This window comes from Stegodyphus dumicola, chromosome 2 (genome assembly GCF_044657685.1).
Source record: "Stegodyphus dumicola isolate Sdum_Otavi_A_Nest chromosome 2, ASM4465768v1".
NCBI lineage: Eukaryota > Metazoa > Arthropoda > Arachnida > Araneae > Eresidae > Stegodyphus > Stegodyphus dumicola.
Genome location: NC_140769.1, coordinates 184,927,540 through 184,948,142, shown reverse-complemented (window position 1 = coordinate 184,948,142; position 20,603 = coordinate 184,927,540). Strand labels below are relative to the sequence as shown.

General features: G+C 33.6%; 1 protein-coding gene across 1 annotated transcript in view; it reads right to left on the bottom strand.

Moving 5' to 3' along the window:
* The window catches only part of LOC118190196 (E3 ubiquitin-protein ligase AMFR-like), a 241,888-nt gene that overhangs the window by 124,629 nt on the left and 96,656 nt on the right, over positions 1 to 20,603 (bottom strand). Inside the window, exons 3-4 of the mRNA XM_085811513.1 lie at positions 6,831 to 6,995; positions 3,797 to 3,949 (exon numbers count right to left, since the gene is read on the bottom strand). Coding sequence (XP_085667639.1) covers positions 3,797 to 3,949; positions 6,831 to 6,995 — 318 coding nt within the window. The remainder of the gene's footprint in view (positions 1 to 3,796; positions 3,950 to 6,830; positions 6,996 to 20,603) is intronic.

Sequence of the window (20,603 nt, the reverse complement as noted above, 5' to 3'; positions counted from 1 at the left end):
ACAGTGACTAGCAAAGAGAGAGTACAGTGATCAATTCCTGGTTGCGATAAATTATTGCCCACCACATTTTAGTTTGGGCATTATTTGTAGAAAGATTCAGAATTCGTTCAAAATCATGAAACATAAAGAATCATTGAAACCCTTGTTGATATTTGATCTCCAGATCTCTCAATGCTAGTCAAGACGTGCTTTCAATTATACTACAAAGGCATGCAGTAAAAAAAAAAAAAAAGTATTCCTCTCACAGTTCCAATTATTTCTCACATATTGACTAAAATTCTAAAATAAAAAAATTAGTAATGATTGCTGTTACTAACACAGTGAAATAAATATTCTAAGTCCTCATAAATTTGAAATGAAGAATAAAGTCATAAATACTGAAGCTGGAATTGGTTGTTACAACCAATTTTAGTTAAATGGTACAAGGGCATTTGAATTGTTACCCCATAGTTGCAGAGTTTTCTTATTTAGCCATAACTAGAATCATCAATACACTAAAAAAAGTCACGTGGTGTAATGAGAATGGAAAGAATTCATTTTTAAATTATTGTGGATTTGAGAATTTCTAAAACAACTACTTGACCACTGGTAAGGTGTAGGTGGGAAAGAAAAAAGAAATAAAAAAAACTACTATATGCCATTCAATAGAAAATAACAACATGTAGCCTTTTGCACAGCTTCATATGTGACAAGAAAATGGGAAGTGAATATAAGTATGCAGTAATGTTTACAAACATATTCAGCTTTGCTATAGCCCGTTCCACACAGTTGCATTCTTGGGCATATTGGCATATAATCTATCACATTAAATACGTCATTTTTAAAAAATTTTTGAACAATTTATCTATGTAGCATGTATGTAATCAAAACTTAACTACAAAAAAGAAGAATTGTGACAATACACTGAAGTGAAAAAAACTGGTACAGTTTAGGCTATACAAAATACTGAGTAATACTACAGATGGCATCACTCATGCATATATATAAAGGGATAAGGCTTCTAGAACTGCTTAAATCCAAAGGATAAATTATTATAATACATGCAATTTTTAATGCAATTCTAGTAGAACTCACAAGATGGATAATAAAATTTCAAAAGTTGAAGGCATGTTTAGAGTTTCCCATATGACCATTTCAAGAGTGATATAATCGGCTTCAGCTAGCAAAAATTATTTCACATGATAAGTATAAACACAGGGGCATTCCTAGGCCATTGGCTGCCCGCGTATTTTCCTAAGATTGCCGCCCCAAAATTTAAATAAAAATGCTCAATGATTAATAATATTTTTATTTCATACTCACCAAGTACTTACACATGACAAATTGTATAAAAAGTACTTAGATATGACAAGTACTTACAATAACTTTAATTAATGTTAAATATTTAGGCATAGTATCGCAAGAGTCCGGCCACCCCTGATTTTGGCTGTTCGTGTACTTTTACATGCTGCACCACCGCTAGGAACGGCCCTGTTACAACAAACCTCAAGTAACATGAGAATTTAATACTTTAGCAGTAACAAATATCAGTGTGATGACTCTCACAGTTTCCCTTCCCTATATGGGTTTTTAAAGTGGACATTAAATCTGAATACGCCCGCTGAATACATGGCACAGAGTTAAGAAGCTTGTGTGGGTTCAGCAGCTATATACTAGATGACTGAAAATGAGTTGTCTGAACAAACTGTTGTGGACACACATCCATAGATCAGCAGAAAACTATAAAGAGTTTGTGGTTCTTAACAGTCTGCTGGCGTTTAGTAGGGTCAGAGATGCAATTATGAGGTTTGTAAACAACATAAAACAGTTTTTTATTATTAAAGATGCTTATTCATATAAAATTTCATCTCATACTATCTCTTTCAATGTAATCACCTTGGGAAGTTACAGAGCATTAGATACAATTTTTCCATTCTTCAAAGCAGTGCTAGAACTCGGATAATGAAATTGCCTTCAGCTGGTCAGTTACAGCTGTTTTAATGCTTTCTAGTGTCCCAGAAAAGGTGCCAAAGTAATCACCTTGGGAAGTTACAGAGCACTGGAGACAATTTTCCCATTCTTCATAGCAGTGCTAGAACTCAGATACTGGAATTGCCTTCAGCTAGTCAGTTACAGCTAATGTCTTCTGGTGTCCCAAAAAAAGTGCCAAAGTAATCATCTTGGGAAGTTACACAGTATCGGAAATAATTTTTCCATTCTTCATAGCAGTGCTAGAACGCAGATACTGGAATTGCCTTCAACTGGTCACTTTTCTGGTGTCCCAGAATGACACCCTTTAAAATTAATTTTCAATCGCAGGAGTCCAAAAAGTCACATGGACTCAAGTCAGGGGAAAAAAGGCGGCTTAGCCCTCAGAGGGATGCTTTTACATGCCAAAAACTCATGAACTGAAAATGTAATGTCAAAAAGCACACTGCCGTGAAGCAGTTATCAGCTGGTCTTGCTTCTTGGCCATATGCACAATAACCCTTTTCTGAAGTCTTTTAAAAACTAAAGTATTAGTTCACTGTTTGGCCAGGAGGCACAAACTCTTTGTGGACAACTCCCTGGCCATAGAAAAAGAAGCATGTCAACATGCATTTGATCTTCGATTTGCTTATTTTTTTATCATGGTGAGTTTTAAGAATACCATTCCTGGCTCTGGCACTTTTTTTTTTTCTGGGTCATAATAGAAAAGCCAAAAATCATAATCAGTCATTACAGATTTTAGAAAATAAGGATTGTTTTCAATGTGCTCTAAGCACTTTTCTCCTTTTGTTGTTCTTTTATTCCTGCAAAATGTTTCTCAGAATAATTTTCATGTAGATTTTCCTCATCCCCCCAATTCATTTGCCAAAATTTGATGAATGGTGGTGTAAATCAAATTCAACTCTTCTTCGATCAGTTTGACTGTCAAGTGATGACCAGAACACATACAATCCCAGGCTTTGGCAACATTTTCATCAGTTCTTGCAGTTACAGGTACTACCTTCTGAAGTTCCTCTACAATCGATTCCCTTTCTTCTGAAAATGTCTTAAGCCACCTAAAAACTGGTGCCCCTAACAAAACATTATCTCCGTAGGCCTGGGAAAGCTTTGCATATGTTTCTTTCACATTGTACTTAAGTCTGAAGCATAATTTAACAACACAACTTTGCTCAAAATCAATGTCACTCATATTCAGAGCACACTAGGGGGAAAACTATGTGAAAAAAGTCCTATGGACTTTTATATGACTCTACATAGTTCAAACTCATACTGACAGTGCAGAATGTTCCCTCCAAATGGGAAGTCCACAGCACTGCCAGATTGAACATTATCTTTCTAGTCTCATTATTGTACTTAAATACCTCATAAAAATGTCTCTGACAGATGAATGCTATGCACTCATCCTTTCAGATGAGTTATCGTTGTTAATGCCCTATCCACTATGATGGGTTTGGCCTCTTCTAATAGGACAATGCAAAATTTAAAGACGTCAAATTACAGTCAGAATACTCATGTGAGTTTGAGTCTTATGCATGGCCAAATCACCACATTTCGATATCATCAAATATGAAATATCATATTGTATTGCATATGAGAGATGCAATGCAATATCCTATGAAAAACAGAAATCCTATACTTCTGAATGCAACAAAATTACAGAATACAGGACGTATGATGTTCACTCATCATAGAATACACTTGCATGCAATAAATATTTCTGAAATTCTATACTTCGGTACACCTACAAAATATTAAGTTGGTGGACCAGTTTTTTTCATCATGGCTTCAGTGTATATGTTGCAAAGAAATTTAAATACATACAACTTACCTCAGCTGCCATGAAAGCAAAAGTGTTGATCCCAGCATGCAGCCCTACAAACACACAGATTCCAAACAAACAAAATGACACAGACAATATTCCAAACAACAACATCAAAACTCGACAGTGTGTCCATTTAGGAGTTGTTGGTGAAAAAGATAACTAAAAGAGGAAAAAAAAAATGGACGATATAATGCTTCAGTTATTAAAACATTCAAAGAACATATATTTTTAAATACCTAATGAATATGACTGAGAAAAATAAATTTCACAAAGACTAACAAGGCACATGCCTTTTATATTCTTGCAAGATGAGTGTACACAGATTCAAATTTTGATAAAATTAAAGCATATGCAAAGCATAATAAACAATACAGTACAAAGTCCGTTATCCGGACGTCCATTATGCGGAATGATCTATAATCTGGACCTCAAAGGCCCCAATTTTTTTTTTTTTTTTTTTTTTTGGTATGCTTTATGCGGGTAAAGAATGTGTGCTCTACGCATGAGTCCGTTGAAAGAAATGTTTAATAAAATAAACAAATATATATACGTAGCGTATTCGAAAACTAAGTACCATTTTATTCTAGCGCTGTCGCAGCACTGTGGTAGGCGTCCCGTGCATGCGCACTAGTCTTTCTTGTTCACTGACTTTCAATTGTTGCCATTTGGGTTGCTCTATGTTGTGTTTTCAGTTTGCTGTGCGCATTCAAAATGTTTAAGACAATTAGTTCTCCCGCTGACTGTAAGATTTGTGCCGTGATTAAATTTTTGAACGCGAGGAATGTTAAACCGGCCGAAATTTATCGTCAAGTGACAGAAGTTTACGGTGAATACGCGATAAGTGATGGAATGGTGAGAAAGTGGGTAAGAATGTTTAATGCAGGTCGAATAAACGTCCACGCCGAGGCTCGGAGTGGTCGGCCTTCTGTTGTCACTGATGATTTGGTAAGGAAAGTTGATAAAGCAATTCATGAGAACAGACGCTTCACAATGACAACTCTTTCAGAGGCACTTCCACAAATTTCACGTACTGTTTTGTTCGAAATTGTGTCTGACCGCTTGAATTATCGCAAACTGTGTTCCCGATGGGTTCCAAAAATGCTCACTGATGTTCACAAAACAAAGCAACTTGGTAGTGCCCTGACATTTCTCACGCGGTACAGTGATGAGGGAGAAAACTTTTTAAACCAAATTGTGACAGGTGATGAAACTTGGGTGTGTCATTTCACACCAGAATCGAAACAACAATCGATGGAGTGGAGACACACTCATTCTCCGAAAAAACAAAAGTTCAAAGTGACAATGTCATTACAAAAAATCATGTGCACTGTCTTCTGGGATAGGAAAGGCGTTTTGCTTACTGAATTTCTTCCCAGAGGTGAAACCATTAACGTGGCACGATATTGTGAGACTTTAACAAAACTAAGGCGTGCCATTCAAAACAAACGAAGAAGAATGCTCAGTAAAGGAATTGTGTTGCTCCATGACAATGCTCGGCCCCATACTGCTGGTGTCCCTCAATCGTTAATTCGACAGTTTCATTGGGAGCAGTTCGATCACCCGCCGTACAGCCCGGACTTGGCGCCATCCGACTATCACTTGTTCCTGCACATGAAGCGCGAGCTTGGTGGCAAGCGCTCTGGATCTGACGATGACACGAAAAATGCTGTGGAATCGTGGTTATCGAAACTGGCGGGAAGTTTCTTTGACGATGGTATACAAAAACTGGTCACCCGCTGTGACAAATGTTTGATCATAGGCGGAAACTATGTTGAAAAATAGTTTAAGACATGTATTTTCATGTAAAAATAAAATTGGATTCGAAAAAATTGTTTTACTTTTTTTTTTTTTTTTTTTTTTTTTCAAAATGGTACTTAGTTTCCAAATACGCCTCGTAGATCATCAGTTTAAATCTGGTAAGATGGCATGCAGAAATTATAAAATTAAAAATATGAAACCTTAATTTATGAAATAAAGAGAAATTATGATCTAAAGGGTATCAAAATTTACAAAAAAAAGCTTAATATTTATTTGTTTACTTTATTAAACATTTCTTTCAATGCGTGCATGCGTAAAGCATACATTACGCATAGTCGAAATTAGAAAATATCAACCAGAAATCTATTTGATGTGTATTCATGATATTTATAAAGATGAGGAATTTGATTTAGATCATAACACAGATGGAGTACATCAAGATGAAATATTACATTTAGTAAGGAATTATAAGCCGAATAAAATAAAAACATCTGCCCTTAAGATAAGTATAGTGCTGACAGATAAACTTCCAGTTCATTGCGCGCCGTGACGACATTGTCAACTTACATTGTCAGTGAGATTCCATAATGGGATAAGATGTTTTAGATACTAGCATATAATTAAGGTCTGTGAATATATGTTGGTTTTTGTGTCTAATTTTTCTTTTTTCCCTCCAATCTAACATAGCATTAAATGTACGTTTTTGATATTCAAGCTGATAAAAAATAAGGCAACTGTTTTTTTAATTTTAAACCAAAATTCTCTTCTTCCATTTATTTACTTTTCCTACCATGAACTGCACTTTTTATATGCTCAACTATCCAGAATTTTCACTTATCGAGCATTTCTCAAGCTTTTTGGATAGTCGAGCATTCACTGTACATGTAATCCGATGTAATATAAGACCTAAGATCCATTCTAATTTTTTATATATCAATTTTGATAGCAATTATTTTAATAACTAAATAATAATTTTATATTCAAGTATTAAATTGAATATTTTCTTCATTCATTTTCTTCTTATTTTATATTTAAATATTATATACATTATATTTTTTTTCATTTATGAAATTAATTACCCTGTTAACAATCATTATCATTTTTTATAATTTCTTTAACTATATTAGAATTATATTATCCAATTTATTTTTGGAGAAAAAGACACAGAAGCTTATTATATAGACTATTTTCAATTTTAATTGAATAAAATGATTCAATATCAATGAAAATTAAATTCAAACACTACTTCTAAAAATATTTACTATAGAAAGATTAAACTTACATATTCACATCTGTCTTTGCATAACTGAGCAAGAAGATGTAAAAATCCCAGGATAGAAAACCAGCTGCACCACAATACTACTTCATCCATAAATTGAACATTCATCACACCAAATATAAAAATAAATTTGTAGAACACGAAGTTCCAAAATTTGTCCTTTATATGCTGAAAAGAAAATTGTAATTTGAAATTACTACACCAATTCAAAGTTCAAAAATCACATTTAATTTACAGAACACATTCACATTACATTTACATAATAGTACATTCAAAGCGCTATAAATTTTGAAATATTGCAATTTCTGTTCTAAGCAGAACCATGAATGTAAATATTACTAATATTATTATTTTCATTTCAGTGCTAAGAAATTATGAAAACAAAGAACTTCTCTGGTTAGTTCAATAAATTTATGCATTTTTTAAAATTCGTAGAATTAATAGTTATATTAAAATATCTTTTTCATTATCAAATATGCTGCTTTTTCATTATCAAAGTTATTTATTATAAAAATAACTTTTATCATATTAGAACAATTTAAATGTCAAATGCTTTACTAGGTACCATAACTGAATTAATCATATAAAAGAAATATGCAAAATCTAAATTTAAATGAAAGAATAATTTTCAAATCCATTTGAAATTTCGTTTTTTGATTCTATACATTAATATGCATAATGCTATTTTATTCAACATAACGAATCTTTAAATCCACAATTTTTATTAATTATGAAAATTTTTATAACACTCAATAACCTTAAGATAGCTGGGTTTTACAATCTATAGTAAAAAAATATGTGGATTTCTGAAATTGAGCTATAATATAATACTGGACCATGTAACAATATGATAAACTACATTAAATTGTTGCTCTCTCCTAGACTGGATTGTCTTAAACTCTGTAATAATCTGCCACATCTTAAACAAAATAGGTTTCCCACAGCCTGAAATGCTTTGTAATGTCTAAAATATTAATAATTTTTTTTTTTTTTTTTTTTTTTTTTTTTTTTTTTTAAAGGCTGTTCTTTATGCTGACGATCTTGCTCTGTAGTTACTGATAAGAAACACTAAGGGAGAGATTCTCATTAATTCGAACTCATAAGGATACTCTTCAAATTATCTATACTATGAATTACTGATTATTTATTCTGCAGAGTAAATTTTAAAATGTGTGTGGAGGAGGAGCAATTTTCTTCTCATAAGGCATTTGCAAGTAGCTCTACATCACTACAGAGCTGATCAAGAACTTATTTTAACCATTTCATTCTGATTTATAGCAAGCACCGTATTTCCTTTGAATGAAGGCTAAATAAGAGTGAATGTACACTGCGCCCCCTCGCAAAAAGACAGTTCTATATCTTGTGTTCTACTGGGCCGATTATGAAATTCAAACTGCTTTGTCATGTCTCGAAAGCGCGACTTATGATATATTAGATTTACACATAGCATTTTTCTAATATAGGTAGTTTGACACAAAAGCGAACTTTTTTTTAAATGAATGCCAATTTTTTCCATATTTCGATTCTACGACTCAAATTTCGTTTAAATATTAGATTTTTCAAAATTTGGTGCGAAATTTGCGGAGAAATTCAAAGATTTATCTTGCCGCATTTTTTTCAGTTTGCGCCAAGAATAATTTGCTTGGCGGAATTCTTAATTTATAGTAACCTACTTACTTTCCTTCCCCCCCCATCAAAATACGAAAGGAAATAAGGTCCATCGTTTCTACTTTCAAATAATTTTAACAAAGTGCGCAAACAACATTTTCATAATTATCGGTTATATTAAATACGCCAAATTTCAAGACGCGCCAAAATGTTATTTCACGTACATCTTCCGAAATTTTAAATAAAAAACTCTAATTTTTTTTCAGGTGTGCCTAGAAATAAATCCACTTTCAGATGACGTTAAAAATTTTATAAGTTATAATGCAAAATTGTTTTCGAAAAATTTATAAAAAATAATTTAAAATACAAATTTTAAAATAAATTATAAAAAAATGTGCGAATTATATTTGGATTAATACTAAATTTCGAATTCTGGAATAAGGAATCAAGTAAGTTTCATAAAAAAGTATTATTATATATATATCAAATTCAATTAACACGGAGGAGCTGAAATTTTGAGAGCTAATTTTTTAAAAACTACTCATTTTTCTTCCTCCATATTGACGGATATAAAATCAGACATCAAACTGCAATATGAATAGTGCAAGTTCAACAGCCAGTGAAAGTGAAACTTTACCTAATTTTCTTTTTCATCTTAACCCGTGTTCCTCGATTTCCTGTACACGTGATGAAGGAGAAAAATCTCGGCCACGTCCAGTACATCACAAAGGGGAAGAAATTCTCGCCAACAGGTTCCGTCGCCAAATCCCTTCGCGAATTTTCCCTCTTCTTTCTAGCGGCGTGCATATTCACAAAGCCTACAGACCATTTCCCTACGGGCTGCTCTCATTGGAGGAAACATCTGCTTGGTGGTCATGTTTGGAATGGCGAGTTATCGCCCTGTAGGCGTAGTAATTAACGCAAAACAAACGTTATTTCATTCGATATTTTTTTAGTTTATGAATGAAAGCTTAGAGGAATTGTGTGGAATATATTTTAAATAACCTACTGATCTTATTAATAGTTTATTTGTATTTGAATTTAAACTTTTAAAAGTACGTAATTGTTTTATAAGAAAAAGGTGTTTACATGGAGATAGCATATGCACTTTTTCGTCATTTCTGTTGTGTAAATTTCCATAGCGCATTAATTTATACAAATAAAGGAATATTAGAAAATTAACCAAAGGAAAACATTCAGTAAACATTTAAGGGCGTCGGATACCTATTCTTTTAACCTAAATTATGAGTAAGTATAACTAAAATTATATTTTATTCCATTATGCGCTATTTCTATTGAAATGCTTTTCGGGATCTTGGATAGTAATCTTGCTACTGGTACCTACTACAAAGAGTACATACCAGTAAATAAAAATAAGAAAATTTAAAATTAACAAAAATAGAAAAAATAGAGGCGTTTAATTTTTAACATCACATCCGAAGGCGAAAAGACAAAGTCATTCAATAAAGTTAGAATAAAAACAAATTCGTGCAAAGCAGAGTTTATGAAAGCTACGAGCGGGGATAGAACCGGCGATCTGAAGTCTGAGCTTTTCTCCCGCGCTCGTTACCGCTGAGTTGCGGTTTCTCCGATGAATTATGCTCACTTTTTGGTACACTACGCTGAAATACAAATTGTAAAGCGATGAACCAAAACTCGCCAGCCAAGCACTACATTCTGTAACCCTACGTTTCCTGTTTTAAAAAATCGGAGCAAACAGCAGCAGAAACGGTCTGTAGGCTTTGTGAATAAGCTAGCGGCGTAGAACAAACAAGATTTGGGCTTTCCCTGCTCCGTGAGCTCAGTCACACTACAGGGCCACTCCCGCTTTGGGCATTTCGTGGAGGTTCAACCTCCACTATTACCCTTCCAGGGGAGCAGCGCACCACCTGGATGACACCAGGCAGCAGTGGTCGTCAATTGCTCCTGCCAGTCGTATGGACGAGCCCATCACCCAGCAAATCGGGAGAAAAAACCCCAGCTACGGATTCAACCGCTCAGGACATGCCAGACCCCGAGGCCGGCCAATAAGTGACTTTACCGGGGGGTCTTCAGAACGACCAGGTTCATAAATTTTATACCCCCGTGGCCGAGACTGCCTAGGTACAAATCCTAGCCAGTAGCTTCGCAGAATTCTCTACGTCGACCCCCGGAGGGGGAATTAGCGGCGTAGGAGACAAACTGGTTTACATCACGTCTATGGAGCCTTTCCTTCCTTACATAGACGTTATTTGATATAACTGTTCTCTCTCCCCCCCTCGCAGTGTACATAAATATTCAATCAATTGTGCAAGTCACTTTTCTGTTGGCACTAAATATGCTTCATAAGCACAGACCTATTTCCAACATTAGATTTATTTTTCTCATTGAAATTACACTGAAGAGCCAAAACATTATGACCACCTACTCAATAAAATATTACGCAATCATTGGCCTGCAATTTGCCTTGGCACGCAGTGGCTAATCGCATCGACGTAGCGAATACCTAAGAGGCTATTCACACCACCTACGTTCGCGCATGCGTACAATCAGCCCAGGTACCAGCATTTTACGCCGATTTCCGTAAAACAGGCGGTAGCGAGAGCGAAGATTGTTAACCCTAACTCAGCAATAGAAAGGGTTGTTCATCAGCATGAGAATAATTTGCAAGTAATAATTATCAGTTACAAAGACGAGGCCAATCTATAAACATAATGTTCAGGAAATGATTAGATAAAATAGTGATTTAATAATAGTTTTAATTGCAAGCGAGGACGTTTAATTAGTTAAAAAAATCTTTAATATATTGACAAAAAGGATACAGAAATTACTTAAATTATTTTACAGAGGAATTTTTATGCAAATTCAGGCCCTAGTTAGTTAGCATAGGACTATCAGAATTTATTATTCAATAAGAAAACTTACTGAACATAATAATATTCTTATATTTATGGCTTTCGTCTATGGTTGCCATTTTTGGGTTGCTGTGGATAAAACGATGATAGCTTAGCTCGATGATTTTTAACATTTTTATTTAACACTAGAAAAAGGTATATACTTTAACACACATTCACTGATACACAGTCACAATGATTACAGTTCGCACGGTAAGCATTTTTATAGTTAGCAAGTCCACATAGGTGAAACATCATGAAAGTGAAGCAGAAGAGAGGTGAGCGCATGCTTCACCGACGGCAGCCAGGAATAGAGCAAAGAATTTCTAATTATCTCCCTTACAAATTCTTTGAATAGAGTAACCAGTGCAAATTTTGCCCTAGTGGAGAAGAGGGAGAAAGCTGGTAGCGCCCTCTCTTGGGCCAGTGAACAAATAATAATAATAATAAAGAGTTCTCCACATATTCATCACTTTTCAGTATCCACACATGTTTATAGGTTCAAATGCCGTATTTCAAAATCAAAGTTATTTATGAAATAAAAACCTTATAAAATCTGATAAATCATTTGTGTGTGCAAACTTTTAAATCTAAATCTCTTACATTAAATTATTTCTGTCTTTTAAATTACATCCCATTGTTTATTTAAATTAAATTTATTAATGTGTTTGCACTAATATTTCAAAGTTCTTCGAAATATTTTTTGTGTCCTGAAATTGCCAAGTATTTCCATAAAAAAAACAGGCATACAAAATTGTTAATAACCAGTATTATATGATTAATTATTCATTTAACAGTTGGTTTAATTGCTTTTAACTTATTTCCTGTCTAAATTTTCTACACACAAATCCTCTATGTAATTTTTATTATCTTTTCTCAGACGAAAATTTTCAAAGAGGAATAACTGTGCAAAACCAAATGATTGTCCAAAAAGTCTTGATTGTGCAAAAACACATTTTTGAAGCTAAATGTAAACAAGATTTTGTCCCTCCAAAAAAAATCAGTCGTTTAAACTATTCCAACCGTTCAGGAAAACGATAAACATTGTGAACATAAAAATCTACCCTTTTTATATATACTTTTATAAAAAGAAATGTGTTCCTCCTTTTTATAAGAAAAGGTACACATTTTCCTTTCTAAACTTTTAAAAGTCGCCAACGCTTAAAAAATGATAAACTACGCCAAGGTAGCAACCCGCCTCTTAAAAACAAAAAGAGGTCTGTTCTACTACAAATAGGATGGGTACAGGCCCATTAGCCTGCTGCCCAGTATGGGAAAAATACTCGAGAGAATCGTCCTCAGCAGAATACAACCACACCTGGATAAGTTACCACTCGAACAGTTTGGCTTTAGAAAAGCCCTATCCACGACGAAGCAGCTGGTTAGGCTGAATGAATTCATAGGTAGTGCTCTGCATAACAAAAGATATGTTGCCTTACTCATGCTGGACGTGGCGAAGGCGTTCGACCGCGTCTGGCATGAGGGGTTAATTTATAAATTAATCAGCTTGCAGTTCAGCATTGAGTTAATCAAAATTATTCACTCGTTTCTTTCGAACAGAACATTCAGTATACATATTGGTGAAAACACTTCAAATAAGAAGCAAGTACAGGCCGGGGTCCCTCAGGGATCTATTTTAGGGCCCGTGCTCTATTTATTCTACGTGGCAGACCTACCTGCAGAACATTTAGATCAAAATTTCTTAATGGGTTGCTACGCAGACGACACAGCTTTTGCTGTCAAGTCTGGATCACCAGATTTTGCTGTTAAGAAACTTCAACGATTTATGCCTAAACTTGAACTCTGGTGTGCCAATTGGAAAATCGCAATTAACGCTGATAAATCCAAGCTTCTGATTTTTAAAAAGAATAAGATGAACCACCCCTTAACTGCACAACTGTTGCTATTTGATACTGTCGTACCAGTTGTAAAAACTGCTACATACTTGGGATTAAAATATAGTGCTAATTTCCTCTGGAATGAGCATATAAAATGTGTCAGAGGAAAGACTATCGGGGTAATACAAAGTCTTACGCCACTCCTGTCAGCGACCTCCAGATTAGATATCAAGAGGAAGAGGCATATTTACAATTCCATTATTCGTCCAATTTTTGCGTATGCTTCTCCGGCCTGGGCTACAGTTCAGAAAAAGGAGTTAAACAAGCTGCAAATTATTCAAAATAAAGTTCTTCGAATTATAACCAATGCACACTATTATGTCTCTAATCACACTCTACACCGTGACCTGAAAATGGACTCCGTCGAGACATATCTGCATAATGCAAATAACAAATTCTTTAAAAAGGCTCAGGAATGTAACCACATGACTGATCTTAATGTTTTAGATTATGTGATTCTTGATGAAGATGCTTCGTTAAGACCACTCGCGGCCCACCTCGCCAGAGACTTAAATTTCCCCACGTAAAATCTTCATGAAGGGTATGCACTGCTCTTGTATATATTGTATATAGTGTATATAATTTTATTTCTCAATTGTAATTTGTATGTTTCTTTTTACGCTATCGTAGTATTTATGTAATAAAGTATGAGTATGATTAATTATTATGAAGTGTTTTAAATTCAGATGTCAAGATTGAAATCGTTGGATTTTGTCTGTGTTTTCTTTGATGATACAACACAAACATTTCATACAGTTCCTCACGGCTTCTACTTTGCGAATTTCTTGATGCGCGCGCCACTCTTTGGCCTTGCGACTCATGGTCACCCCCTGTAACCACCTTTGACCTCCTAAAAAATTGTCATGGAAAATTCAATGTCATGCGCCCTTTGGGCTCAATTTTTCAAGAGCCGGATAAGTTGCGCAGCTGCGCGACACTTCGGCAATAGCTGTACAGACTAGACTAGACTCTACTACAAATAAGGTTCCCAGAGCCGCACATGAGAACGTCCCCAAAAGCATAATACCACTACTACCAGCCAGTTTATGACCTACTGTACCAAAGAATATGTATTGCTAAGGAAAACTTCTCCGCAACAGGACTGGCTCCGTCCCAACGCAGAGGGAAACAGCTGCACATGTGCGAAATATCTATCGCCAAAGCAAAGAACGTCATATTCTTTGGCCAAAGCTCGAAGCTGGCGTCGAAGTTCGAAGGTCACGTTTATCAAGAGTTTATAAAACGAATATCGTTTCAAATTTAAACTTTAAAGGAAAAGAAAATATTTTTTCGAGCAAGTAAATTAATTAATGGTTCAGTTATTGAGCAAAAAAAAGTATAAAAATCCGAGTTTAAATTATCGCGAAAATTCAAAGAAACATTTTGTCGAAGAACGTTTCTTCTTAACACGTGTTTCTCAATTTCCTGTACACATAGCGAAGGGAGAAATTCTCGCCTGTCAGGTTCCGTCGCCAAATACCTTGGCGATTTTTTCCTTCGCTTTCTAGCGGCGTAATAGCAAACGGGTTTACATTACGTCTATAGAACCTTCTTTATATAGACGTTCTTTGGCTGTACAGGGGGAAGCAACTTTTTTGCTTGGAAGAGGGCGTACCTTCACACGATCATCGACATGATGAGTGAGAAATTCTGATAACAATATCAAGCACTTCCGGCATATTATGCGGACAAATAGCGTAGTGAAACTCTCGACTTAAATACTCTATCACTGATTTCCATTTCTGGAGGAGAAACGAAAAGAAAAGGTAATAGTAAAGGCTGAAATTATAAATAACTGGTCAATTAACACTTTACCGTCCACTAGCGGTTCAACAGCATACACATGTCCGACCGGCCGCTCAGTCGCAGATTCTCGCTGTCCTGAATAAGTGTCAGGACAATCTGATAAATCATCTAAAGAAAACTCTCCAGTACCATTTTTTTCGCTCATTGTGAACGGAAATTTTTTTAAAACGGTGTGAAAATGTGGGAGTTTACGAAGCAATGCACTCAACGCAAGTGAGCAATAAACCTCAATACTAATAATAAAATTCAGATGATATAGCAAATGGCAATTGCTTATCACCATGGCTACCGATTGATAGGCTATTTTTAGAATAAATAGAAAGAAAAAAAAAACGATTAATAGGCTATCGTTTGGTAGGCGTTGGGGGAAAAAAAGCCGATTAATATGCGATTGGTCGGTAGGCGTTGGTGATAAAAAGCCGATTAACAGGTTATCGGTCGGTGAATTAACGGGGGCGCAGCCCTCAGCCCACCCAACCAAGAACACTTGGTCATATGACTTATCACAAGGAGGTTATCGGTCGGTAGGCGTTGGCGATAAAAAAAGCCGATCGGTCGATAAGGTGTTAAAATACACTCATGTCCATAAATTAAGGATAATTCGAAGTCACGCGGAAATCGAACTCTAAAATAAATATATCACCTGTAAAATCACTACACACATCTTCAAGAATCGTATGCAAATTTCAGGAAGTAACCAGATGACATCGATGGTACGTTACAATAACGAGAGTGTAAGAGAGTGATATATAAGGAATACAGGCAAAGAAGTAAAATTGTTCGCAGGCGCTTTATAAGCATTTCAGTGCAATAACCGAATAGTTATGACACAAAGGACGCATTTGGATGATTTTTTACGTGGTAGAATTATCGGCCGTCTGGAATGTGGGCGTACCCAACTGGAAGTATCAGACGAACTTGGAATTGCCCAGAGTGTCATCTCCACGCTTTGGCAACGATTCCAAGATGATGGTAATGTGAGTAGACGTTATAGCACAGGTCGCCCCAGAGTTACAACGCCGAATGAGGACCGGTATTTGGCAGTCACTGCCAAAAGAAACAGACGGAGGAAAGCCTCAGATTTGTCTCGTCAGCTCTCTTCAGCCACTGGTACGACAATTTCAAGACTCTGGGTCTGTCATATCTATCCAAATCATAGTTAGCAATATGAAATGAATATTGAGGGCCCAGGATGTGTTCTTGCATGAAAATAACATCAGGACTATGCTCATTTACAAACTCCTTCAACTCACTACGTATATGATGATTATTTCCTGGGTACCCTTAACGGCGCTTACTTTCGAATTTAATGATTGATTCAGGAGGCTTTAAAGATGTAAATCATAAATTTTTTCCTATATTTTAAACCTTATTATTTCCTATAGAATCAGAATTTTAACTTTTTTCTTAAATTTTCTGTTCACGATACCACATTTACTTGCCGTAAATTACATAACTCATTTTTATTATTTATTTCATTTTACACAGAATTTTTTCTTACCTTTTAACCAGTACTTATAACTAATTTGTTACATTTCAAGAGCTTAATTATTCAGATCTGCATTGTTTATTATATTATTCAATGTTAGATGTAATTTTAAACTTTTTTCGCACTTTTTAACATTACTGATCTTCAACATATTCTATATTTTAACTTATTTCTTGTATTTTCTGATCACACATGTGGCCTTTACTTAAGTTTAGGTGTAACATTTTTAGCTTGTTTTGTACATTTTAAGCTTCATAATATTCAACGTACCCTAATTTTTAACTAATTTATATTTTCACATTATATACATGACTTTTATTTGATTTCTTTCATATATTTTAACCTTCATAATTTCCAATATAGTCTTAATTTTAACACAATTCCTATATTTTCAGATCATATACCTGACTTTTATCTAATATTAGTTATAAATTTTAACTTTTCTACTTTTTAACGTTTTTAGCCTTCAACATACTCTGATTGGTAACTAATGTGCTATTTTTACACTATGTTTATCCCTTTCATTTAGTTTTTAACTAATTTTCATACGTTTTTAACCTTCCTAATTTCAAACATGTTCTTAATTTTAGCTTAATTCCTCTATTTTCTAACCATATATGTGAGCTTTATGTAATTTTAGATATTATTTGTAACTTGTTTCGTACATTTTGAACCTTCATAATTTTGAAAGTACTTTAATTTTAAACTTATTCATCATATTTTCTTACTATATACCTAACTTTTACTTAATTTTAGATGTAAATTTTAACTTCTTATCTTTTTTTTTTTAACATTTTTAGTTTCCAACATACTCTGAATTTAACTAATTTGCTATATTTTCACACTATGTACGTGACAATTTTTGACTACTTTCATACGTTTTAACCTTCGTAAATTCAAACAGTATCTTAAGTTTAGCTTAATTCCTCTATTTTCTGACCTTATATTAGCTATATTGAATTTTTAAATGCTATTTTCAACATGTTTCATCCATTCAAACCTTCGTAATTTTTAAATTACTCTAATTTTGAAGTTGCTTATTTCATTTTCCTACCATGTGCTTGAACTTTAATTAATTTTAAATGTAAATTTTATACTTTTCCGACACCTTTTTTTTCTTTCTAGTTCCCAACATACTCTAAATTTTAACTATAATTTTCGATAATTTTTTTTATAATTTCGACTGTAATCACGCTTTAGATTTTACCATTTCAGCTAAATTTACATGTTTAAATGACTTAAATATAGAGATAGTTTTCAATTAAGCATTTTATTTTACAACTCATAACTATTATTTATATCCAATGCGTTGAATAGCCTTTACTTAGTCTATATTTTATAGTACTATTTTAATTTGCCAACTCTGCAATTTATCATTCTGTAGTACTGTTACCATGACTGATTCTACTACTATACTTCATTATTAACTCCATTTAGTTTCAAACTTTAACCCTTCCTGCATATTCTGGTATTTCATTATATTTTTTACAGCATTTATATCTGAATATATGTTTTTAAGCTCTTCAGTGTTAACAATGTTCAGTTTTAAACCTCGATTCTCATTAAGTTAACTTGATAGATTCCGCAATTTTCGAATTAAATCTAAGCTTTCATCCACAATTTTAAAACCATACTCACTGATTCATGTACTCATACAGAAATCTTTCGTATTATTTTGAACGCATAATACCTTTTAATTCAGTATTTTTTGATAATTGACTACACTGCATACTATTATTTTTAAACTTTAAATGTAACCACTATGCAAATTTTCAAATTATTACCTTTTTCCTGCACTAAGTACGGATATTTCTGTCTTCTTCGACATCTTTCATGTGAAATTATATACAAAAGAAAGTCCTAAGATAAACATTTCCAGTATCGAATCAGAGGTGAATGACCATCGATTTTAACCATTGGTTATCATTTCACCTCTTGAAATTTTGTTTAATTACTTTAATTTTATTTCTAGCCATAATGTTAACACATTTCTTCGAGCCTGGTTCAGTTGCAACTTAATTTCCTTAGACAATATCATAAATAATCTGTTTTTTAATTTCTTATACTAAGATTTTTTTTTCGTGAATGTCAGTTTTCATTAATTAATTTACCAATTTATTCTCTTATGAAAGAAATCTTGTGAAACACTATCATATCTTTACGCAACATGTATCTTTACCAATATACATACATTTTCAGAAGGAACCAAAGAAAGAAATAGTAAGAGACATTTTACCCAAATTTCCACTATATTTTCGAATATTTTAACGTTCATCGAATACAGAAATTTATTCATAAATACTCATTATATCAGTTAAATATTCCTTCCTAATACCCATTTAATGAGGAATAACCCCTTTAGAATGTAAAATTACACCCAAATAAGTGTTCTATTTACCCCATAATTGTACATATAAGTTTACATTATAGGAACTTTTTATGCATGCTCGAGAACCAACTCGAAAGGCTATTTAAATCATTTATCTTCTCCTGTAGTATTTCCTCAGCCCCAAATACCTATCTTAGAACTATTTTCTTAAGAACTAAATACGAAAGAAGCATTGTCTACTGTAGAATATTTACTGTTTTATCCAAAATGAGGATAGAACCTTTACCAAATTTATGCTTTTTAGCCAGAATTCCACCAAATTTTAGAAAATGTGCTATAGAAAGCAACTAATTTACCTAAAAATGAGTCTTAACAGATTCTATCGGCTTCAGATTTACTATCAGTGACAAAAACCTGAAGTTCACTTTATCTAGCCTAAACCAGGAATCATTGTGTAGTACAATCAGCATTTTAGATAATTTAATACTGATTTAACTAATTATACTTAACTTTCGATTAGGATTTTTCAACGATAAACATATTTTATACTACATAGTGTTAGATTATCCCCAAGCATTATTTGTGGAAAATGCAATTAAATATCCACGTGCACAATACTTAAATGAAATGTGAAATCTTGTAATGTATTAGCATAAAACCTGAGTAACAAATTATTTCCTATAAGCAATATACGGTTAAAAAGAGTATTCCTATGATAACTTTACAACCCTTAAGCAGTAAGAGTAATGTAGAGAGATATTCATTTAAAACATAATATGAAACCCGAGTACAGATGCCCCCTTTTGCCCGCCTCTAGCTACGCCGCTGGTTGACAGGTAAATATACATTCCAATGTAAATAAAACACTTTTTTTATTAAAATACATACTTACTAAAACATTTTTTCTCACAAATTTTCTATTCTATCACATAAAGTTGACAATGAAATATTCTTTTAAATGTCATCACTGTCATAAATACAACAGCGAGTGTTCACATAAAGTTTTTCACCAAGCCTTTTTTAAGTTCATTGATAATATAGCTGTATAGTCAGTATTATTCATAGCTTTTCTCGAGTCGTCTCCATTATACAGGGGTGGCGACACTGACTTGGATGATCGACTGCATATGCCTCACAGATAAATACCTCGTTGAGACTGGTTAAGTACTCCTCATAAATAATATTGTTAAGCTTCTGCATGCATTGCTCCCTAGTTAAATGTTTCAGCTGCTGGCATTTTGATCGCTGTTTTTTTTATCTCATGTGGTAACACATTTTCAAACAGAGCAGTATAATATCTTCGTAATAAAAGAAAATAATGCAAATGAAAATAAAATGCTGAATCTGAGATAAAAAAACATATTAAGAATAGTCATTACTTAATTACATTAGCATTGGATTGGGAAATGTGTAACCTCAACAAACCATATATAGTCGTTTTTTCGTACAACTTTATGTAGACTGTGAGTGGCAACTGTAAGAAACGAAAATAATCGTAGAATGATGTCGGTTAAAAAAGAACGTTTTTTAAAAGGTGAATAATAAATTAGTATTGTAAAGTAATTCTTAAAGCAGAAAAATAATGTTTATGATTGTGAAAAATTGTATCTTTCAAGTATTTACCAACGTAAGTTATTACTTTGTTTATATTTTATTTTTATCTTTGAATAATGCGTGCTGAATTTCATTTTTTGACGTATTTGTAACTGCGCGGTTTTTCAGTAGTTAGGTTCTGGCAACAGCAAAATATTGCTAAATCTGTTCTATTCTTTT